Source organism: Bradysia coprophila, chromosome IV (genome assembly GCF_014529535.1).
Source record: "Bradysia coprophila strain Holo2 chromosome IV, BU_Bcop_v1, whole genome shotgun sequence".
Classification (NCBI taxonomy): domain Eukaryota; kingdom Metazoa; phylum Arthropoda; class Insecta; order Diptera; family Sciaridae; genus Bradysia; species Bradysia coprophila.
The window spans coordinates 365,047-388,610 of record NC_050738.1 but is presented as its reverse complement, the minus strand read 5'-3'; the positions used below and the strand labels follow the sequence as shown (position 1 = coordinate 388,610).

Genomic DNA, 23,564 nt, shown 5'->3' with positions numbered 1-23,564 from the left:
CAATTTAAATAGCTTGCTTTTCCAAAAAAAAGTTCTAATATGTCACATACGGCTATTCATCTGTTATCGATAACGACGACAAAAATAATGACAAGATCGGGGTAATATGGTCTTTTATATAGAAAAATGCATGTTAAAACAATTGAAGTACAAGATTTTAAATCAACAGATTGAAAATACTTTGATCGATGGAAGTAATAGACCCGTTTATAATACTGTTCATATGCTTCCTGCCTGTAACAGATTAAATATTGAAACTGCACTGCATTACTGCAACTTTAAGTCTTCCCATTCAAATTCATCTCAAAACTATCTTCTTTAAAATTGATAACAGGAATATTGGAAGTCCCGAACGAAGTAAAATACAACTCTTAAGGCCAGTTCATGGTCGCATGTATCGCAAAAATGTATGCGAGAATGAACTGGCCTTAAAGCTACACAAAATGCCTAAATCGCCGTATTTTTCAGAAAAAGCGCTGTCGTTTGAAACGGCTTAAATCATCGCCGCTGATAATAACTAATTTGGCTTACGACAAAGTAAGTCCCGTGCTGTAAAGTGTCCTTAGCCAATTCAAGCCACCGCCGCCAATTTTAAAAGGTTCTGCAGCAGTCGGCAAAAATATTTTTACAGAAATTAATATTATTTTGAAGTGATCCTCTCGGGAGAACCATACGTTTAATGTAATTATTCCGTTTCGAATTCCATTAGACCTTTTTCAATCTTTCGGCTTGTAAGAAATATAAATATGAAAACCGACCACAGTTTTCTCAATGTCTTTTTATTACAAGCTAAATTATCGTAACTGCCTACGACTTCTGGTAAAAGAATGAAAGTCGTTTTACTTGGTCAGCTTGATTTTGATGTTGAAACAGCAAAACTCATCTGCATTATCGGCATTCGACAATTTCCATCTGAGATCAAATATTCTCTGCAATTAACAAAATAGAACGATTGTAACGAATCGCACAGCTGTAGCTATCAATGTGAATATTTAACGAACTTACCGCTGGATATTTTCTCATTGTATCGAATCTTTGTGTGTAGGTTCGTCTCTCTCTGTTTATCGGACATTGGGTGTAATTGCATGCATTCTGATCCATTCCTTGGAAAGGTAGATCTCCCTCGGGGGAAACCCAAAATATTTCACCTTTAGCATTTGTAGCATCAAAGTCTAAATGAATTTATTTTAGTAACATTAGCAGCACAAAGGTAAGGTAGCATCGTTTTAATATAAATAATTTACCGGCAGTATAGTCGAATTCAACAGTAGCCGACCTGGAAATGTACGAAGAAAGATTTAGTTTAGAATTAGAGTCGATGGATACATATAAAGGTGTTACATACCTTCCACGTTTAATGTGGCATGGATTTGCTATGTCGTCAGCAGCCTGTGGACAGGGATTAATCCGTACAGCATGAATCTGGCATTTGTTAACTGAAAAATAATTTAAAATTGGATGTTAAAAACAGAAATATTCAATAAATAGTATCCTGGAAGAGAAGGTAACACGAGATAAAGGACGTTTTCTACAGAATTGGCGGGGAATAATTCTACCACTGCCGTCGCAGCCATATCACCCTTAGAAAGTCTCAATTTGGCAAACAGTAAATGAATGTTACCTGCACCGATTTTTATTTTGTCGCAGAGAAGTTATCTACATAAAAAGGGATAAAGAGTTAAAAAATCAAATTTTCGTGTAAATTTTGTTGACACTCAAAGCCGAGTTCAATAATCACTCGAAAACGATACTTTTATGTAATAGTTATTTGTGTATCTGCTTTGGACGATTCTTTTTAGGCAATTTCGCGAGTTGTAGCCCGAACGATCTCACTCAAAAAAAAATTCATGTAAGGGATCGAAAACCAGAGAAAAATCACAAAACTCCCTCATTTTTGGCCCCGACACATGAAATGGATTTTACATGCTTTTGAAACCTAAACCAAGTTTCTTGTTTTCTCTTGGTATGTAATAAGCCACTTTCGACCCTAGGGGAAACAAAACATGTAAAAGACTATTTTATCAATTTATCAATATCGATTTTATCGGGAAATTGGTTCTTGAAAATTCTCGAAAATCTTGAAAATTCTTGATTTTCTTGAAAATGCTCAAAATACTAAAATTCAAGAATTTTTGACAGTTAAAATTCTCGAAATTCTTGAGAACTTTCGAAAATTCCCTGACCCTGAGCTCTGAAATGAACGCTTCAAAAATATGAAATCATTCGATAAATTCTAAAATTTTAATTTTGGTTTCATAAAACTTCAACATCTCTTGCTTCTCTTCATGTATTTCCTTCATTATCGTCTCGAAATCCATTACTTCTTTAGATTGCCTAACATGCATTTTAAGTTCGTAGGTCGTTTTTTGTGTGTCATAACTGTCGATAGATAACAAATAACACAACTGATTTTGTTTTTAGAATATCGAAATTTCGTCGCTCATTTTTCAGTACACTATATGGACTCAGTGGTTACGTACAGCCGTTCCACCAAATGATCCATGTTCGATTACCGTGTCAGAAAATTCCACATGGAATTTTTCTAGCGATTATATCGCATTAGTAACGTCCTAAAGTTCACTCAAGCTTCATAATTTGGGCTAGTTGCTGTGTGTTTGGTCGCTGCAACGACGTACACACTGAATAACTCGTATATGTCAGAGCCCAAATACGATGAATTTATGTTCATATGTCTAGCCCAGTCATGGGTCATAAAGCGGGTGCTAGTATTTTATCACACACGAGAATCAACATCTATTGCGACAAAATGTGTACAATTCTTGTGTCATAAATTAAATTTTAGAAAAGTCCTATTTTACATGACCCTTTCTTATCTACTTGTGAAAACAAAAAAATACTGAAGTAACACGTGTACTTCACGTACACTTAACTCATATGGTTGCACTCACTCGTACGTGTGAAATGGAAAAAATGAAAAAGGAGACGCTAATATTGTGTGATGGTATGCATGTGTAGAACGATGAAAACAACCCCTATGCGCTTTTCCGATGTGATAACCAGTTCGGCCCTGTCAATAGTTGACTGTGTTGACTCATTGGCAGATTATACGAGTAGGACATGAAATTGTTCACCTTAAATTTTACTTTCAACATTCACGATGTAGTGTTTGAGAGGCATGCGTAAATAGTATAATTATCTTAAACGAGCTGCGGTTTTTTTTCCCTTGTATAACAGTAGGGATACTGTAGATTTATGCTCTTTCTATGAAAATACTTTTCCGAAAAAAGATTCTGCTCTTGAAAATCGATTTCGAAATTCGAATTAGGTTTGAGAAGGATCCTTTTAGAACCACACCTGCATTACCTTTAAAGCGCCACTGTACAAATATCTGGAAGAGTGAATAAGCCCTCAATATCTTGGTGCCTCGCTTAATCATTATAAATTAAACAGACGAAGTCACACTATATCGCATTTTAGTCCGTATTAATTTTTACAAATGGCTTTGAGATCACTTTCGATTAAAATTAATCGTAATTACAATTTTGATTATTTCTTTGTGACGCGCTAGGTCATATTTGAATTGAAATGATTAGCCGTTTTTTTCAGTTCCCTGTGCATAGGATTCGGTCATTATGTAAATTCATTTAAATAGTAAAGTGCACGTTAGATAACCCAATAGAGAAAATCTCAGTAGATTAACGACCTATCAGATCAAAAAAGAATAATTTCCTTTTTTAATTCTTATTCAAAAAGGCAATCCTTACCTACGTCTCTACACTCAACATGTTTAATAATTTCACCCACAGCACTAGACACAAATATGGTAAAAATGATTGATAGAATTAACTTCATCTTGAACTTATATCACTGATATTCAAACGGTCAAACTGTTAAGTAAATCTGTTCCCTTCGAGCTGCTTCGGTTAACTGATAAATTGATGCTGACTGAAAATTATTTTATTTGTCGTAAATGTAAATTTATTATTATTTATATGCCGTCTCTTCTCCCAGTACGACGAAATGTTGACTAGGAATAATGTGTATTTCTATGTATTTGTTGTACTGTTTTTGTTTATTTGAAGCGATAATGTTTTTGCTTGTGTCTTTGAAACGGAGACGATAAGATTTCAGAACAGAACCAATTCTTAAGTGCGTTTCAAACGAAGCTTATAAACATAAAAGGTTCATGAAAATTCATTTGAAATACAAAAGAGAAAAAAAAAATCAGCACGAGATGGATGCATTTTGTTAACTAAGCAAATGGTCAATTTTTTCCCCGGTTTGTCTACTCTTCAGATTCTAATTTACATGTTCCGGTTGCACTTCTATAGGACTATGACTTTCTCACCATATTCTGCGTTCATTTAAATTATCAAATCAATTTGTAATTTTAAGTAAACAATTCTACAAATCCGCTTAGCTTTGTTATTTCTCATTTTATTAGCAATTTTTTCCAAGTAAATTCTCAGAATGTGTTTCACACAGAGTTTTAATTCTAAATAGAGAGTAGCATTAAAGCATTACGTGGTGTGTAGGAATTTTTATTAAAGAGAATATCCGGTCCATTTTAGAAAGGGCCAAGATTTGCCATTTATTAACTCCTACACTAGCATTAACACACATTAGATAACATGCATGATATGCTTCCAAATTGATGAATAATTTGTTGTTCAGGTTCAGAACATTCTTGTCCAAAGTGTTGAAGTTCTTGTTATCCTGAAATTTTGTAGTTTGGTCACTCAATAGAGTATACTTTGCGTATACCTTTCTAAAATCAATATAGCGAAATTAAATGGACTAAATTGAAATGCGCAACTCTTGACAAAGGTTATACCAATTAAGAGCGATCACCCCTTGGCAATTTTCTAGCCTACATTTGTGCGCAAAAATAATCGTTTCTTGATTATTTCTCTGAACCAAAATATTTTTCTGAAAAAGCAAAACCATTAAAGCATGCAAAAATGTGTAACTTTTAAGAGAAAAATCTGTTTGTGGACTTATTCCACTTAGTGAAACCTTTGCAAATGTGTAAATTTATATGTTTTGCAACGGTTTCTCCAAGTAGGTTAAGTTAACGACCACAAACCATTTTTTTTAAGTAACACATTTTTGCATGCTTTAATGGTTTTGCTTTTTCAAAAAAAAAGATTTTGGTTCGGAGAAATCATCAAAAAACGAATATTTCTGCGCACAAATGTAGGCTAGAAAATTGCCAAGGGGTGAGCGCTCTTAATCCCATGCAGTCCAAGAAGCGCGGTCCAAAAAACGGTTACCTATCAAATCTACGTAACTAAACTCATTTTGTTAAAGGATTGAAAATTTTGTGGATGATATTTAACTACCATTCGGTTCTCTTGAATAAAATTAGTTTTGCAGATTTTCAATTAATTTGAGGATTTTCTTACAGTCAGAGTTAGAGAAATTTGAGCATGAATTTGCTTCAGCTGCTGTTCAACTGTTCCATACAATTAAACTGTTTATACTTGTTTATACGGATTTTACAGATGCGATTCGTACGGCCGTTTTGGAATCTCGAAGGTGGAGTTGATGTAGTTAGACCTATTTTCCTTTGTTTGAGTGTTTCTGTTTTAACCTAACTGTGATGGTTTGCTTGTCGTTGGTGGTGTGCTTGAGTGCCGTGAATGATTCCGGATGTAGGCCTTTCTTGATTACTCATGAAAACTTTTTCGAATTAATAAAAGTCATGCCAGTAGTTCAAGTGTGATGTTTCATTACTGGCTTGTGAAGGGATACTACAAAGCAACTGACGATGGCCGCTGTAGTATCCTGAGGCCGAAACAGTCTCTCTGTTTCGATAGTTTATAGTTTATTCTATCATAACTCACTAAACCTGACAATGAGCGAGGGAATGGGAAGAGCAACGATTAGCTCTGTTGTTTTCGGAATGTACCTTTTGTTGAGAATGTTAGTGCTGTTTTCATTAGGCATTTTAGGTTTTTATTTTTATTATTTTTTGCCTGTAGTTGTTCGTTGGGTAAGCATGATAGGTTCGAACAGTCCGTTGCTGAAGCGCAACGTTAAAAAAATCGCCTGACTGAATGATATGCTATACGCACGCGCATGGTAGTGGTGAAATCATATAAAGTTTTGATTTTTGTGTGGATCAGCTGAAAAACAGCTGAAATTTTACTGTATCAAACTGTAACAAAGGACTTTTCATGCTTCTGGGGCGAAAATGAGGGCAATTTTTCGAATTTTCTCGGGTTTCTGGCCCTATGCATGAAAACTTACATGTGCACCTGTTTGGAACGGTTGATTTAAGGCACTTTCGCTTGTAAGCCTCACTTCGTTCGGCCTACAATCCGCGAAATTGCCTAAAATCAATCGTCCAAAACAGGTACACAAATAACCATTCTTTGAATCTAAGAGGAATTTCTAAGTTTATCTACCTTTTGATTCGTTGCTAGATGTTCTTTTTTCGGAACCCAGCTTCCAGTAATGAAATTCAAAAACTCGAAAAATTTTAAACTTTTATTTGACGCTTCCGTTGAACCTTGAAGGGTAACCCTATCATTGGCAGTATTAAATCTCGTGCAAAAACATCTCATTTCATTATTCCAATCATGTAACCAAAACCTTGCATATTTTTTCTTTCAAATATATAGAAATTTTAGATTGGAAACATCAACCAGTTTCTCTAATCTTCATTGCAAAAAGTCGTTAAATTAATAGGTTCACAACAATCATCTTCAATTTCTTTTTTTTTCTCTACTTTACTGGTATACTTTTATAAGTAGATTCGAAATGACCGAATATTGTAAATAGTAATATTCAAATTTTATAAATCATTTTTAGGCTGAGTGCACGAGTACTGAATCTATACTTGATAAGAAATTCGTCAGCCAGATGGGATTTTTTTTGATGTGGTCATTATCACTCAGATTGTTAGAGTTCAGTAATAGAATTTCGGTCATATCATGGTGTCTATTTTTCTTATGATATGGTTGAACCTAAAAATAGAATTTTAGCATTGGAATTTGTACACCTTAGCACAATTTTTTTTTTATTGAAGAATTATATGAACAGTTCCTTCTCATATAGAAGAGAATACGGGGAGTAAATAATTTCGTTCTGTACATCTAGTGATTTACTCCCTGTCTTATTTTGAACCACTGAATTATACTGAACAACTGGTGGAAAAGTTTTGCGTCACAAAAACAAAGTTGTTATTTACATGAGAATTGTTACTGTGTAATTCCTTCAAAACACCTTTCACCAACACACCGTGGCGTACAAGAGTACGTGGGACATTGATTCAGTACTGCTGGATTTCTCCTCGGTGTAGATCCGACTGGACAAGAAGGAACTACGATCGGGCATGGAAGACACTCCCGACATCCACTAGGACCAGTACCTAAATGTTGACTGTCAGCGCAATATTTCATTTCCTTTGTACACCTCACTGGTTCATCTGGACAGTAATAGATTGGACATTCATTTTCCACTTTTCGACTTCTTACGGAAGCAATTCTATTCGCGCAAACGATTCGCTCGTGCGGGCAGTAAAGGCATTTCGGACATCCATCAGGTCCTAAACCTAGATATTGATCTTCAGTACAGATTTTCAAGTCCAAAGCACACATTGAGCCATCGGTGATATTAGGACGATCGGGTGAAATGGGAGTTCCACTCAATTTCTAGGGAAAGATTTTTTTTTAAAGTTACTTCAGCAGATCCTTTACTACCGACCAACCTCGAGGAAAATAGCAGCGTAAATAACTACGGTGAAAACAATTATTCTCATCTTAAATAGCCCACTTATATTACTGTGGAAATTCGAATTGTAACTGAGCAAAAATGAGTGATTGACCTATCAATTAAACTCATGAGATCGTGACCATCTGTTTTGATTACATACTATAGTACTGTACTATAGCACTGTGTTTGAGGTACGGGTGACATTCAATGCCAACAAGGTTGTTCAATATCCTACATTTTCTGTGTTTTTTCAGGTGGTTTCCGAGCTCAGAGCTCCCATACTACTTTGACAGAAATGATGGTTTTAGAGGAGATAAACGGAATTTTGTTGTTGAAAATAGACAGTTGACAGGTTTCAGGTAAGTTGAAATGTTCCCTCAAATTGTTGTTGTAATATATGAATGTGAAATCGCAGTTCCAATCGGGGAGCTTGCCGCTAAATAATCAGTAAAGTTCAGATCATATGAAGTTAACTCAAATATTGTTTTGTAAAGGACAAGTTTATGTTGTTTCTCTGTTGCACATGTTTCCGTGCACGCTACAGAGGGAACGTATTTTTGGTTGAATCTTTAAACAGATCAACTAAAGTGTCGGTTTACCATCTGCAAAATAATCCAGTACCAGAGAAAGATATTTACGTAGAAGAGAAGGATTCCCTATTAACGTTTCACAGACGGCAGGTATATCAGTAGTTTTACTAACGGATCTATTACTTCATTTGATCTAAATATTTTCAAGAAAATGATTTCAAATCTTTGACTTCATTTTTTTTAAACATATGTTTTGTTATTAAAGACTGCTCTCAGTGCTTATCGTTTATTCCTGAAGTCGTTATCGATAACCGATGATAGCCGTCTTTAAGATGATGTTTACAACAGCAGGTTTTGCTTCTAGGGGCCAATAGCTATCAAGGCGCAAGAGAGAGATTGCGTTCGATTTCAGCAGGTCATTTTTCAAAAGAATCAATAATACCATGAAGCACTTCATATAGCACTTCACGAGCTTGGTATTTTTATACAAATCTAACTGGATAAAAAAAACATAATTTTTAAATAAACCAAGAATCCTAGAAGTTGACATTTCCGCGTAGTGATATATTAAATGGAGTAGTATTTTGACACACTAAATATTCTATTGCTATGCGCGGTCCTGGCAACATAGATTTTTAGTGTGAATTATTTGCTCCAACTGGGTATCGTAAATTAAAAATAGGCTGCACTGCCTCGACCCGAATGAACATTGGAATTACTTTTATCGCTCAAAACCACTTACAGTGGAGGTGTGACGCAAGTCCTATTATCCACTTACAAAAGAACTGATATCGGTGTAGGTGACGCTTACAGATTACAGAAAAATTTGACGATAATTGAAAATTTTACGAAATGCTAAAATTTTACGAAAATAAAAAAAATTACGAAATTCGATAATTTGACGAAAATTAAAAATTTAACGAAAATTGAAAATTTGACGAAAATCTTATTGATCTTATATAAGTTGATGAAAATCGAAATTTGGACGAAATTCGAAAATTTGACGAAAATAGAAAATCTGTCGAAATTCAAAAATTTAACGCACTTAAAACGCTCATAGCTCCAAGATAAGCGATAAGCTTTTTAGGGAAACAATGAAAAACGCATCGAATATAATCTAAAACTCTGTAACTTTGTCTTTTATACGAGGTTTCTATCTGCCATATTTTCCGAGTTATGGCTGACATAGCTCGCACTTAAAACGTTCATAGCTCCCAAATAAGTGTTCCTCCCTCAATTCTACGGAAAAAAAATATTTGTCAAATTTTGCAGTGTGAACGGACTTGCGTCCCGGCCCTTCATTAACGTAGGGCCACGATAATAGTCAAACGTCGGTTTTACGTTTTGCCTGAATGGGTGGAGGCGTTGATTTCGACTGTAAATTAAAAATGAAACCCAACAAAATATTGTAAAGTAACACGACGATTTATTTTTAACCAAAAAAAAGGAATGTGAAATTACAAAGTGCAACATATGAATAGATGATGAATGATGATCTGGGTGGTGTTGTATACAGTTTTGGTTGTTGATTAAAAAATAAACGGAATTAAACGGATGCTATAATTGCACTAGACCGGCCAAAGAAGATAATGTACTGGTAAATTTTCATTTTGCAGGCGTTACTGACGTTATACAAATTACCAAAAGAAACATTTTCAATTTGTACAAAAAGAAGAAGAAAAAATTCGACATCAAAATTGGGTATCAAAAATATTATAAAAATATCCGATGGATGACGTTAAACTAAAATAAAAATTAATTTTAAATTTATCTTGGATTCACTTATCCTAACATTACTTGAGCGCCAATACAGTGAACGACATCTCAAATGTCTCACTGTCATTTTTTTCAGAGAATGTCATTGTGAATTTGCAATGACACAATAAAATTCTCAGAAAAATTTGACAGTGAGACATTTGAGATGTCGTTCACTGTATACTAATAGTCTTGAGCGAACAACAGAAAGTCTTTACACAATACACAACGTTGTGTCTTTACACAGCGATATCTGAGCTTCCTGTAATATTCTCAGTCTCGGACCGAGTGGAATGCCAAGTTTCTGTAATCTCTCCTCGCCTAAAAACGGCAGCTCAATCATACCAACACGTTCAGCTTCGAACAAGTTGGCATATTTCTGTTCGAGGGAAAAGTGGATGAAAGTTAAATCACATTTTCAATGAAGATGAATTTCCACCAGCAACAAACCTCATAGCCAAGTTTCTTCAAAAATAATCTCATCAACGGCGGATCTTCGCCGAAAAATTTGGTCAGCTTTTTCACTCGCTTCGGATTGGTCAGGTTGGGTGAGTCTGGTTCGTTTTTAAACGATTTGTAAATGCTGTGCTGTGATCGGACCGCTTGAGACCTAACGATATAATTCGAGTTGAAAGGGTTGGATCAAAAAATATTTCATCCGTCCATTTACCTCAGAGTGGTGAGTTCGTCTCTAAGTCGTTCCAGTTCCTGCGTGACTAAATGCTGTGATCTCATTTCGGACGATAAATGAGCCACACTTCGTGCCAACGTAACGACATGTGATTCCAGTCTTTGAAATCTTTTGTTTATTCCCTGCAGCGGATGAATTAACACAGAATGAAACACTAACCAATTAACGGCAACTTGGCAAACTTTTTACCTTCATATCGCGGACCTTTCGACGATCATCTGTCCGCCGTCTATCACGAATTGGTCTACCGCTTACTGAACTAGATGGAAGAGATGACAAACTACCATGACGACGTCTTCCGCCGCCTCGTAGTGGCATTTCATGCATACGATTGCCGGCTCCACGTGAGCCCAACATTTTCAAAACTTCGCCGTACCTGAAAGATAAAAAGTTTCCACATTAGTCTTCCACCCCTGGCCACAGTCCATCGACTCCACGTTTGAAATAAACGAAACGAGATTGAAGTGGGATATCGAAACGTAGGATACGTACATGTGCTCCAAGCCTTCTAATTGTGATCGAATGTGCCTGATGCCTTGAGTATCCGTTTCAGAATCACTAACCGACTGACCAGTACCCCATGGTCCGCCTAGCAGAGATTCTAGATCTAATGATCTTGTTGTCGTTGAGGTCAGATCATTATCCAAACCGAACACTGAATTCAAGAGAGAAATGTTCGAATGAGCATACTAGTCATGATTCCCATTAACACTAAAATTACGTACAATGTCGCTTCAAAATCGCCTGTTCGTTTTTCTTAACTGCTGAATGGCCCTGCTTCTGTACAGACGATCCGGGCCAACCAGCTCGTGATGGTCCAATGGGAACAGTTGCTCTTCCAGGTCTATTGTAGCTGTCAGTTCCATATTCTTGTTTAGGGTCCTTTGGCTGTTGAAAATAGCGAAAATAAAATTAAAATCTCACGTAAATTCAACTGCTACGCTTGCCACCAACCTTCGTTTGTTTGTATGAGCTTCCATCTGGCGACAATGGTGGTAGTGGTGGGGACATTGACGATACACTTCCCGAAACTGTGCTCGCCGGACGAATGTTTAGATTTTGCATGCCCGGCTCTAAGATGTTCCGCAGTTCATTGTCGACGATGTCGACCCACTAAGTTGTTTAAACAAGTTTTCATTAATAGCACTTTTACATTTAAAAAAAAGAAGTTTGGGTTGAGAGGTGAAGCGGCAAATTAGTTTGGAAGAGTCTAAGCTGTTAATAGAGCCCGAAGTCTAAATATTCGATTTTTCTTCGGGTTTACAGAGACATGTAATTACGTTCCACGACATCTATCATTCAACCATCAACTCAAATTTACATACCTCGTCGTCATCGTTTTTCACTCCTCTCATTGGTGACGGTGAATTTTCGATTTGTGCCTTCCTTCCACTCGAATAGGCTGCACTGCCACGACCCGAATCAACATTGGAATTACTTTTATCGTAGTCAGAACTTCCACCAGATGCAGGATGAGGAAATGGGTGTGGCTGATCCGCAGCAGTTTTACGATTCGGTTTTGCCTGAATTGGCGGGGGAGTTGATTTCGATTGATTTGTTGCTAGTTGAGTATTCAATTGACTTTGTTGCGTTTCTTGCATTTGTTTTTGAAACGATAGTCGTTGAGCATCTTGTCGGGAATTGATCAGATTTGCTGAGTACTGATCGGGGTTCGATAATTTGTCACTCTCTTGATGTTGTTGATGGTGCTGTAGAGGCGGCTGATGCTGTTGTTGTTGATACAAAAGCATATCCTTCTGTTGCAATTGGGGTGAATTGTTTGATGGCGGTGGCATATGAGAATGTTGGTATGGTGTTTGCATATAGGGTTGGGTAGCCATACCATTCAAACCATTATTTTGAAAAATCTGCGGCGATTGCCGCTGATTGTGTCCTGGTAGCGATTGATGTTTTTGATTGGGAATCTGATACGAAATTTGCGGAGTTCTGATAATCTTCGAAGCAAATCCACCATCATCGCTATCAGTCACATCCACATTATCAAGTGAACCTCTACGGTCCGGTGGAATCATGATTTGAGAGTCACGTCTTTCAAATGAAGCTAACTGAGGATGTGAAAGTGTTCTTTGTTGGACACCTCGCGACATATCTGATGGTAGAAATGAACGTTGATTGCTTTGAGCCGTCAAATGCAGTTGGTGATCTGGAGTCGATTTAGAATTGTAAATATTTGGTTGGGATTGATTCAGACTTTGCATTTGTCGCATGTGTGGCGGAAGAGCAGAATATGGAGAACGATAATCGTCGTGCTGAACTGTTGTCACGTTATTCAGTTCGTCCGCGACCTCACTGTTATCTTTTTTAAATTTTCCCGATATCAGATCTTTAAGGGTGTGATACGTTTTTGAGACGGCATTCTTATTATTCTCTCGGTCTTTGTTCATGGAATCTCTTTCAGCCAATGCAGTCACGTCCTCGGGAAGCCGAGCTGGTGTTCTGGTCATAACTCCTTTCAGCGATCCTGGCTGCGTCGGATCATGTTGTATTTGAGATAGATGTTGGGTGTTCTGGAAAATTATTAGATTTCTTTAAACAAAACCAGGGTACATTAAGAGTATCAGGTTGTAGCTATGAGCACATTAATTTTCATCAACCCTTTGCTAATATAATCAAAATCAAATTTCGATTAACGTTTGAGTGCTTGAAACAAAATCTATTACTTCATCAGAGTAAATGTAAGGCAAAAGCAAAACTAGCTAGACCTCACTCTAACTTTTGTCGTTGTTCAATCTAGAAAAGGAAAAGTTAGTCTGCGTAGCTTCAATACGCAATTTTAACGATTTAAAGAAGCTACGGAACTGTCCTAAACTGTTTCCAGGATACTGATATACGTAACCGCGATACTTAATTACCAGTGGCGCCCGTTACATCATTGTCTCATTGACAAGTGAGATATTTTTCGCAAAAACTTGGTGTAAAGTGTCGTCGCTGTGGCTGTGAATAAAACTTGAATTTACTCAACGCTTTGAGTAAAGAATACACCCACTGACAGGAAAGTATATCTTCCCTTACCACAAATTAGCGGATAAAACTTTTAAATTAGCGTATAAAATAATCTCATCTGTTATCGACAACTATGAAGAAAGCAGGTATTAAGCTGCTAGTCTCCTCTTATATAAACCAAATTAATGTTGAAGCAATTGGAAGTAGTAGATCTTAAACACTAGGGACAGGACACGTTAAACAAATGTTAAGAGACATACATAAGAAAAATTGTATCGCACTATTACTCGCAAAAATGCCTAATGTAGCCAATCAGCCACAATCACAGTTTTCATTAACTAGCACTTCAATAAACGTTTGATTTTTGTGATAAACTTAAAAAAAATCAATTTTCACGGCAGAAGGATTTCATCTTTCGTTGCTATTCTGTATATAGTATTCTGTAAACTAAATCTCTTTCTTGACACTGAATTATCACACAATTTCCTACCACTTAGATAGATATTCTTCTTGAATTACACTTACATCGTCTAGTCCAAACTCAACCATTGTGTTGAAAGGATTTACTTTATCTATTTCGTTCACCAAATAAGTAAAAATCCCTGCTACAGTGTCAGTGAACTCTTAACAGTTTTATTTACACTTCAAGCAGGTGTCTCACTATAACGAGTTCGATATTATTTCTTTCCAATTTATTTTTTTATTTTATTTTATTTTTTCTTCACTAAAACGAAAACTGCACCAGTATACACACTCTTCAAATAAATATTTTTCGATTTACTGTAAATTACCCAGCCATTTTTATGCAAAACAAATTTTTATTTCAAATTCAAAAATCTTTTCTCTGCACAACAACCTTCACGGCGATTTTTTTCAAATAAACTGTGAAGGTGTTTATAATATTATTTTATTGTGATGCATAGCCATCAAGTTCCCATCATTGTATATCAAATAATATGTAAAAAAGAAAAGGATGAAAGAAATATAGTGTGGATAGTGTGGTAGAGAAATGAAATAACCATTGACGGCGCAGCAGTGTTTGCTTATGAAATTTGAGTATTGAATACGGTGGAGATTTAGAACCAGGTCAGTTTAAAAGTAAATTGAAAGTTGGAAAGTGGCTTTGGTGTAACGAAGTGCCAAATTTTGAAGATGAAACTTAATAGAAAAGCTCACTTTTACTCAATATTCAGAGACTTAAGAACAAAACCTTTCAGGAATTGCAAGCGTATTGCTGTATGATAGTTACGTCTGTTAGTTCTTATGTTGAAAGTATCATACTGGGTTTGCTACAAAATCTACTACTTCATTTGATTTAACAATCATTTTGATCATATAAGAAGAACCTTACTAAAATTACTAATTAACTACAAGAGTCATAGCCCTTTGAAATGGAAATGTTGTGTTACAAAATTGTGTATCTAAATCTCAGTTAAATTATACCTTCTACTTCACTGACTACATAGAAATGCTACCATGCAACACTGAACTCATTCCTGTATTTGAATTGGTAATTAATATGTTCGCAACATGAATATACACAAAGTAGTCATATATGAAAACAACCTGTACGAATATGTTTTAAAATACCTTACGTAAAAAAAAGAGCACAACACCGAGCACAACACAGCAAAAGATTCGTCTATAAGCAAATTACAATGACTTATTCCCCTTCGTATAATCAACACAAAATATGTTTGGTGTATAACTATGTGCAGAGAGCAAGGTATATAATACATACGTCATATGTAGACATGAACGCGTTTAACATAAATCAAATGCAACAGACGTAAATCATACAAAATGCATCATAATAATGCAGTTGGCCAAAGTTGATTGTTACACACGGGGGTCGTCTAAAAATCTAAATTTTTTTACGTGTAACAAGAACAATGGCCTACGTTTTATTTTTCAATTCCCTCCATTCTGCTTGTTCTTGTTTGTTAATGGCGTGTAGATAATGTAGACAGGAACTTAATATTATTTTAGTCTGAGAATTTAAAATTTGAGTGTTTGCAATCCTGTATAAATAGCTACGTGTAGAATTCGTACGAAGAACAGCAGCTTGGTGTGATTTAAAAGAAGGAAAAAAAATGACTACAACCGAAATATAGTGGTAGGGAAATCGTATGTGATTCATCAAATACACGACAGGAAATAGCAGTTGATGGATTTCAGATGGTAGATATTTCAAGTATAAAGAGTAGCTATCTTATATGTACAGCTAAGACGTAATCAAACACTGAAGTTACTGTAAACAAAAAGGAGTTGAATTATAATCCCGATATGCAATCCATTTCTTTTATTAAGGTCAATTCAATATTGATACCAAGACCGAAGCAGCAACATGCCACTATGACTATGCAACAATTGACTGCTACAGGTGTATAACTTCCTTTGTTGGGTGTATTAAGACAATTGTAGCCTTTAATTTACCAGTTGATTGTTCAGTCTATTTAGTCACAAAGTCATTTCAATCAGAAAACCAATGAATTGAACGAAAAAGAAAAGCGACGATTCAATAATCAACTAAATGATCACTTTGAGCATTTTGAAATTGGTAATTAAATTGTGCATTTTTCTGAGAAGACTCAATAGCATTAATAACGCTACTTGGAAGGTGAATTTTCAAGGGAATGTGGAGAGGAAGTTCCCCTAAGTTTTTGGTTCCAATTTGTGCTTCGAAATGTCGATACATTGTCCCACCCTTTATCATACGAATAAATTTATAGTTGGGCAAGGGTGACTGGTTTCGACATTTTCGGTCAAATTTTTTAAGAACCATGACTATAACCAACGATTAGCATTCATATTAGGGGGAATTAAGTAGTCGGCTCATGTCGAATTTTCATTTCCAGTTCGTTTTAATTTTAAAACAAAATTCAAGCGACTATCGTGTTTCGGTTTTTCATTTATATTTGCCATAAAACAACATTAAACAAGAGTCAAATCAGGTCAGGTTAAATGAACATGTGGTAGAACTCTTTTTGTTTTGCTGTTTTTTTAACATACGAGAAATGAATTTACGGTAGGTTAGACAGCACGTATACAGGTACGTTATTGTTTCCTGCATCCTGTTTCGCGTTTATATGCAATGTAAACAGACATCTCTTGATGTAAGTTAGAAAAAAGTCCATTTACGGTTTTTTCTCATTATTTACGTTAATCGAATATCTCGACTCGGCTAGCGGAAAAATTTCTGAATTTGAAATTTAGAAGAGAAAAAAAATCGTCTTCCTCTATGGGGTGCTTTGAAAATATAGACTCGTTTCAGGCTTACACTCGCAGAAAAGTGAAATCGAACATATTTTCTACGATTTGTTATCGTCTGTAATTGATTTCACATAAACTTCGTTTAACAAATGAAAATCTAGATTTTTATTTTCTGACTTTTTTACTAGGAACGCGATTTTCATTTGTTCGAAGAGTATGCCAAATTTCACATTTCCGCGGGTAAAAGTAGTATGAATGAAAATTCTAAAAGCTCTCGTTCTGTAAACCATTTTAGCGTCCTGGAAAACGACATACTTACTAGAGTGACAAGATTTGACTGAGCTCACCGAGGGGGAAACAACACTAGAGAATGGTAGGACAGGACTTGGGTGAATTAAGGTAAATAATGCGCGAATAAAGTGAAATGCAAGCGAATAATGGGGAAATAGTAGGCGAATGGTCAAACGGAGGGACAACACTTTTCATTGTTTTTTCCCCCTCGGAGCTCACAGGTATTGAAAATAAGGACTCTAAGTTAGTTGAATTTAATTTTGAACATGTCAGCCTAAAATGATTGTTAACATTGGAATCTTTTGCACACTTCGAATGTGCTGCATATCAAAAGAAATACTCGAGATCAAGAAGGTATGGATATCTAGTTCTGAGTTTTTTGGGTAATGTCCTCCACTTCTTGTTTGGTGAAAGTATCGAAGTAAATAATTTTGCCTCAGTCATTAGATCGTGGATTTGAGCAATATTTCTCAGTACTGATTGAAGCTGTCGGCAAGTCGTTCTTCTGTCACTTCATAGTAACAATATTTCCATGGACGCAGACCAGACTACCGACATCGCTGGTTTTCGCGGAAGTGACAAGAACAATTCCCACAATCTTTTATGTGAGACTTAAAACCATAGAAGTAAGGGAACATGCTATATTGCAATGGGCTTGTCGTTTCTAAGAGCGTATCTTAACAGAATCATCAAATCTGTTACTTCATCTGCGTAATGTATCTTAGTGTTTGATAAAAAAATCTATTACTTCAAAATTTCTTGTCACATTTCGCTATATAAGACAGTTCTATTCATAATTCACTGTTTATTTTTGTCGCCGTTGTCGATAGCAGATGATTAGTAGTTTCGATAATGTGTCTCCGTATAGTTCGAAAAGATGGGGAAGAAGAATATTTTGATAGATTTTGATCAGCCGCAACACTGACTGTTTAATTATCCAGTAAAACAATTTCCATATTCTTACCCAAGCTTGTGTTTGCTTTGGTGGATGATCGGGAGCTATGGCGCCGGTTTGTTTAGGTAACAATTGGATTCCATTTGTAATTCTAGTGCCGTGATTTCCTCTCGGTTCGTGCATAAGAGGAACCTTGGTCAATCCTTTGTCGATGGACAATACCAATTCTCTCTCAATCTGAAAAAAGAAATTTTTGGTTTCAAATTCAGATTGAATTCCGCCAAAGTTTCCACATATTGTGATTATGTGATAGCAACGTAGAAATAAACGAAAGAATTTAATTGATTTCTCGCAGATGCATTAGCATAAATATTTGTAACAACTGAAGCAATCTCTCCAGATTATTTACATTACGAACGAACGCTCAACATTGTAAATATTTGAATGAAATAAGATCCAAATTCTTCGTGTGAATTTTCTCAAGATTTTTGTAAATTTGCTACAGTTGAATATCGTAAAGAAACCGTAGTCGTGTTATGTGTTTTTCATTGTTAATCTGCTCTTATTGTTTTGTTATGAAACGTTGAATTTTCGGAGTCTTTTTTGTTTGATTGTTGGAATGCGCTAACTCAAAGGCGAAATTCAGCAATCTTCATCCATTTATATTTCAATTAGCGGTCTTTATGAATTGATAAGTATCGAAAAGTAAGCGGAAAAATTCCCGGAGGCCATCTACACCTAGTCCGAGTTTCGAAAAACTGAAGATTCAAAGTGAATATACTAATGGCCATTGGCCAAATAACTCAGTGTTTCTCTATCTGATTTTCCATAGCTTATTGCTAATTCTTGGTAAATCAACAAAAGTTTCAAAGTGCTTGGCGTTCTGCAGTTTTTTTTTGTTCCACATCGGTTTCAATGCTTTGAGTAGGAGAAACGTAAAAAGAGTCACAACACTCACTAGGCGGAAATCGGTGGAAACAAACTAGACACACAAAAAGTAAAAACTTATCTTGAGTTGAGTTTAATGAAATTTTCTTAGTTACCTCAACATGTCACGTCAAACGGGATTCAGATTTTCAAATAGGACTTTCAATATTTTTAACGTTGCGAATTAGCAACGGACTATTAGAATATGTACGAGTAAGTGTTACATAGAAAGAAAGGAAAAATCATCTTGCCCAGCCGCGGATTTGAACACGGGACCTCTCGATTATGAGTCGAGAGCTCTAGCGCCAAAGCCACGGGTTCAGACAAAATGATATTTACTTCGAACGCCTTTATGTTGTGTAGAGTGCTAGATTGAATGTGTAGTGTTCTATGTTCGAGTCATAATTCCTCTAGCTAGTCTACCTCTATGGATTCTATGGATCTATGTATGGTTGTGGTATTAAATGCCAAATATAATTTCTGCGAAACTTTAAGCCAAACTATTTCCTCACTCAAACATCAATCAGATCACCAATATCGAATCTGCCATTTCCTTCGTACCTAGACTAGGTGCTTTGACTAGACCGTCTAGAGAGATTGATGCAAAATAAAGCCGAAGTTTGACGATTCTTTGGTCATCGCTGCTGAGATTTGAAATATTTTTTGTTTCCACTGACATTAAATGGTATTGGAGGCTTTTGAGGCGCAAGACTAACTACATGAACAGTCCGCTTTCTATTCGCTGCAAGGAAATGAAAGTGTTTTATAATTATTACAGGTCTTGCTAATCTGGAAAAATCGTCACTTTAACAATCTCAGTATCTAATCAGGTCGGCTCATACAGATGGTTTAATATCATACATCGTAGTCAATATTAACGACACTTTTTTAAGAGGATGTTCTCTAACCTGTGACCGAACTACCATAAAATCTAAAAATTGTTCTACTATGTCAAAACTCTTGCACTATATCACAGTACACTGAGTACACTTTGAAACAAACATTTTAAATGTAGAAGCAAAGTTCAAATCCAGATTTTATGTGGATTAAGGGACTCCATCCTCACGTATGTATGCTTTCGGGTCAATATTGAGTGAATATGTTTCTCTTGCTACTGTTATTTTTAACTAAGACACAACAGAAGAAGCGGTTACATAATAAATCACTTTATTTAACTGTTTAATAAATAGTCGAGATGGTAATTAAAAAGAAAAATTCTAAGACATTAAAGACAATTCCTCGTACATCCAAAGTTGCAATAGTGAAAGCCCCTCTCTTTCTTTCTTTCACCTAAAGTAAGTAGAACTCATGTAAATAACTCTGATCAAATGTAACATTTTCTCATCTGAAAACAATAGCCTCTGCTGTGAAAAAAGAATCCGAGAGACTATGCAAATTGCTATTGACACGGTAGATTTAAAAACGGTTTTTCATCGTTACGTTTACGGTCTTTCGTAACTTTTAACATAAAGACGGTCATAACATGACTTCAAAATTCTCTCCATTATGAAAATGAGAAACTGTTTCAAGTGGCTAGGCTATTATCATGTGTTTACCAACAACAACGAGATAAATAATAGATAAACTCCGGCTTACATGTCCTTTTACAGAAACTAATAAAGTAGCAGATTTTGTGTCAATCTGTTAAACATAATTAGAACAAATGAAGTAGTAGATTTAGGGATTATACTGGTGACATGGTTGCCGTCTGTATATTGATATAATCGATTGGAGCTCGTTCAGAAACTATTAGTTAAGTTTCACTGGTGAGAATTTTGACACTTCTTTCATATAAAATATGTCAAAATCTTCACTTTGGGTAACGAATTTTTAGTTCCTGAACGAGCTCTTGGGTAAGTGTAATGATTAGATCACTCTATATACAACTTTGCCTTCTATTTCTCCTAAATCGAAATACAATTTCGTATGTTTTCTAAATAGCTTGTTCATCACAAACATCCAGAATAGGTGCCTGTAAGCTTTTTTGAATTAACAGCAAAACAAATTATTGCTCTATTATGCCTTTAAAAGCTTCAATATCTGTTAAGAATATGAATTTAAAAAAGAATCGCGCAGAAACTGGTGACATCAGTACTTTGATGGCATGAATTGGACTGAATTTGTTGGATCCATGGCCTATTTCTAATGTTGACAAAATAGTTCAATCTGCAGAACAAACATTTGGAGTGAATAATTATGTTGACAGTTAATTGTGAAAAAATCGAATTATATTTACTGGAAATTTTGATGAATGTGTCCGTAGCGGAGGATCACTTGCAGCTCCGGGAATCGGAACTTCTCCACATAGACCAGGCTGCGGTGGCATTCTGTATGGTGGGCTCGTCAATTTAGAGGCAAACACCTTGCTACTAACATTTGTTGTATCCCCGCTCACACCTAAAAAGAAAATTCATTAACGTCAGTCGGTAGCACGCAACTTAAGTTGAAAGAAACTGTGTGAAATAAATAGGAGTTAGTCAAAAATCAAAAAAATCAGTTTTCTAATTAAATCACGAAATGGAAAGCAGATAACCGATGTACTGAAATCAACTGATTTAAAAATCATTTGTTATTTACAGTGATGACAAAATTGAGCGACGAGCTCTAGTTAACGATGTCTTATATAACAAAAAATGTGCTTCAAAACTAATGAAGTAAAAGATTTGATTTCAACTTCTTGGCGATATTTTCAATAAAAGACGAAGCAGATTTAACTTTGCACAATTGAGATGTGTAGACATGTAGTAGTAGTAATATAGCTTTAGTTTGGTGGCAAGACCAATGGATCTAGCCGAGCCCAGCACACTGAAATTATAGCCAACATTTAGGCGTATTTTCGGTAATTTTCAATGTTTTTTTTTAAAACAATAACCCGTTTTCTACAATATAAAACCACAATAACGACCACAAATGTGTATGAATAAAAAAAATTGTCAGTGGCAGCCAGACCGAAATTTGGATGCTCTGCTCACGTTCCTCAGAGCTGGTCTAATCATCGCAAATCATTGATCTAGGCCATAACTTAGAAAACTCCAAGACTGATGTTTCTTTTGCAAAGATAGATGATATGTCTGAGTAAAAACATGCAGTGCAAACAATCATAGACGGTTGCTATTATCCTTCAAGCCTTCAAATTTGACGCAGACTTGAAACTCGGACGATTCTCGAATTTTTTATGAAAGTTTTGAATTTTTGTTTTTTTTTTAAGCGAGTTGTATGTAGCCCCCGAGGGACTGTTTCGGGACAATTCACCCCGACTTTGTGATCACTATTGCAGATTGGCATAGTGTAATAGTAGCCTAAATTATTTGCGATTCGTGTAAATCACGAGGCTAATGTTCACAATATTCAGTGAATCATCAATCCGTTGAAAATTTGAGGGCCATAATTTTATTGAAACACTAACCAATTTTTGAGTTTGAGCAGACGTCAGACTAATAAATATTTATTTAATTAGAGAGCGGTAGCGGCACATTCAAAGGGCTTGTTTCGATGAACGAAAACAAAACAGACATTCTCACCGAAATTGTGTATTAAAATATGAATAAATATTGAATGTAAATGTGTGTTGTCATCAACATAAATGTTCGAATTCAACGGTAGATTAACACCTAAAAATGTTTCGAAATTGATTTCCAACCAGCTCATCACATTTTTAAAAAAATACGAAACCTAAAACGTTCTCTGAAGTAGAAGCGAAACTTTACGTGTTTTTAAGCTTTTCTGAGCGAATGGAACAGAAAGCACAGGTATACCTGTAAAGCGTCGATTCCGGGGACGTTGCTGTTTAACCTGTCTTACGGTTCTGACTTTCATATTAATTGGACAATTTTCTTTCGTAACCGACAGTTCTGGTGAGAAGCACATCACTTCATTATTTGTAACGATTCTATACGAATGTAAAAACCTATTAACCGAACCGATTACACTAACTTAGCACTTTTTGGATCAATGTACAAAAAACGTAATTCTTAAAAGAATTCTATAATTTTGCGTGCACCACAATTTTTATCTTAAAGGCTATACTAATTATTTGCAGGCACTTGCTTTCAGCTAAACAAACCAAACCGACAAACCGAACTCAGGTACGAATTTCCAATGAAATTAAAAGTTAAAATTACATCACAGACACAAAAATTTCATGAAAAAAAAGCACACGCAAGCTATTTACTTCTCGTATACTTCTTAGAAAACGCGTTCACATGACCAATAGCAATAATCACACTGAAAAGTTATTTAAAAATTAAAATTTCCGTGCCACAGACAATGCGACGATTCTTCACAATTATACATGAAATGCACGTTACATTTTCACGTTTCTTTTTTTGATGTTGTATTACATTTTACTATACATACAACCCAGCGTATACAACATTTGAATTTACCGATTAACGTACAAATAATGAGTAGGAACAACATATAACCGTACATACAACATAATAGCATTTTTTTCCCTCTCTTTCCATCATAAGCATAATTCAGCATAAAGTTGATTTGAGGCAATATATATTCCTCACCATTTCAATGCATACATAAGTACGACTTTTCTTACAAGAAAAAAGCGTCACACTCTAGTGGATTATGGATAATATTAAGTTAGGTGAATGACTCGGTTTGT

The 23,564-nt window shown here is 35.5% G+C and overlaps 2 protein-coding genes across 2 annotated transcripts; both read right to left on the bottom strand.

Moving 5' to 3' along the window:
* Window positions 1-758: 758 nt before the first annotated feature.
* Window positions 759-3,913, bottom strand: LOC119066547 (MD-2-related lipid-recognition protein-like). Its single transcript, XM_037169083.1, has 5 exons — window positions 3,726-3,913; window positions 1,346-1,436; window positions 1,245-1,276; window positions 1,006-1,172; window positions 759-929 (listed from the first exon to the last, which is right to left on the bottom strand). The coding sequence occupies exons 1-5, from the start codon at window positions 3,811-3,813 to the stop codon at window positions 840-842; spliced, it is 468 nt and encodes a 155-aa protein (XP_037024978.1). The 5' UTR covers window positions 3,814-3,913; the 3' UTR covers window positions 759-839.
* Window positions 3,914-9,620: 5,707 nt separating this feature from the next.
* LOC119066545 lies at window positions 9,621-23,143 on the bottom strand. Its single transcript, XM_037169075.1, has 12 exons — window positions 22,702-23,143; window positions 21,183-21,343; window positions 18,089-18,256; window positions 11,982-13,184; window positions 11,611-11,769; window positions 11,382-11,544; window positions 11,149-11,311; window positions 10,846-11,032; window positions 10,636-10,778; window positions 10,416-10,575; window positions 10,147-10,344; window positions 9,621-10,020 (listed from the first exon to the last, which is right to left on the bottom strand). The coding sequence occupies exons 1-11, from the start codon at window positions 22,811-22,813 to the stop codon at window positions 10,180-10,182; spliced, it is 2,784 nt and encodes a 927-aa protein (XP_037024970.1). The 5' UTR covers window positions 22,814-23,143; the 3' UTR covers window positions 9,621-10,020; window positions 10,147-10,179.
* Window positions 23,144-23,564: the final 421 nt, after the last annotated feature.

Excerpts from the sequence above, each read along its gene's own strand:
- LOC119066545 (XM_037169075.1), bottom strand. The coding sequence starts at position 22,813 with ATGTGCTTCTCACCAGAACTGTCGGTTACGAAAGAAAATTGTCCAATT. Across the intron at positions 13,185-18,088 it reads CAAAGCAAACACAAGCTTGG|AACACCCAACATCTATCTCA; the intron begins GTAAGAATATGG and ends ATAATTTTCCAG. Across the intron at positions 11,545-11,610 it reads GCTCATACAAACAAACGAAG|CCAAAGGACCCTAAACAAGA; the intron begins GTTGGTGGCAAG and ends TATTTTCAACAG.
- LOC119066547 (XM_037169083.1), bottom strand. The coding sequence starts at position 3,813 with ATGAAGTTAATTCTATCAATCATTTTTACCATATTTGTGTCTAGTGCT. Across the intron at positions 1,277-1,345 it reads TGCCACATTAAACGTGGAAG|GTCGGCTACTGTTGAATTCG; the intron begins GTATGTAACACC and ends GTACATTTCCAG. Across the intron at positions 930-1,005 it reads CAATGAGAAAATATCCAGCG|AGAATATTTGATCTCAGATG; the intron begins GTAAGTTCGTTA and ends TGTTAATTGCAG.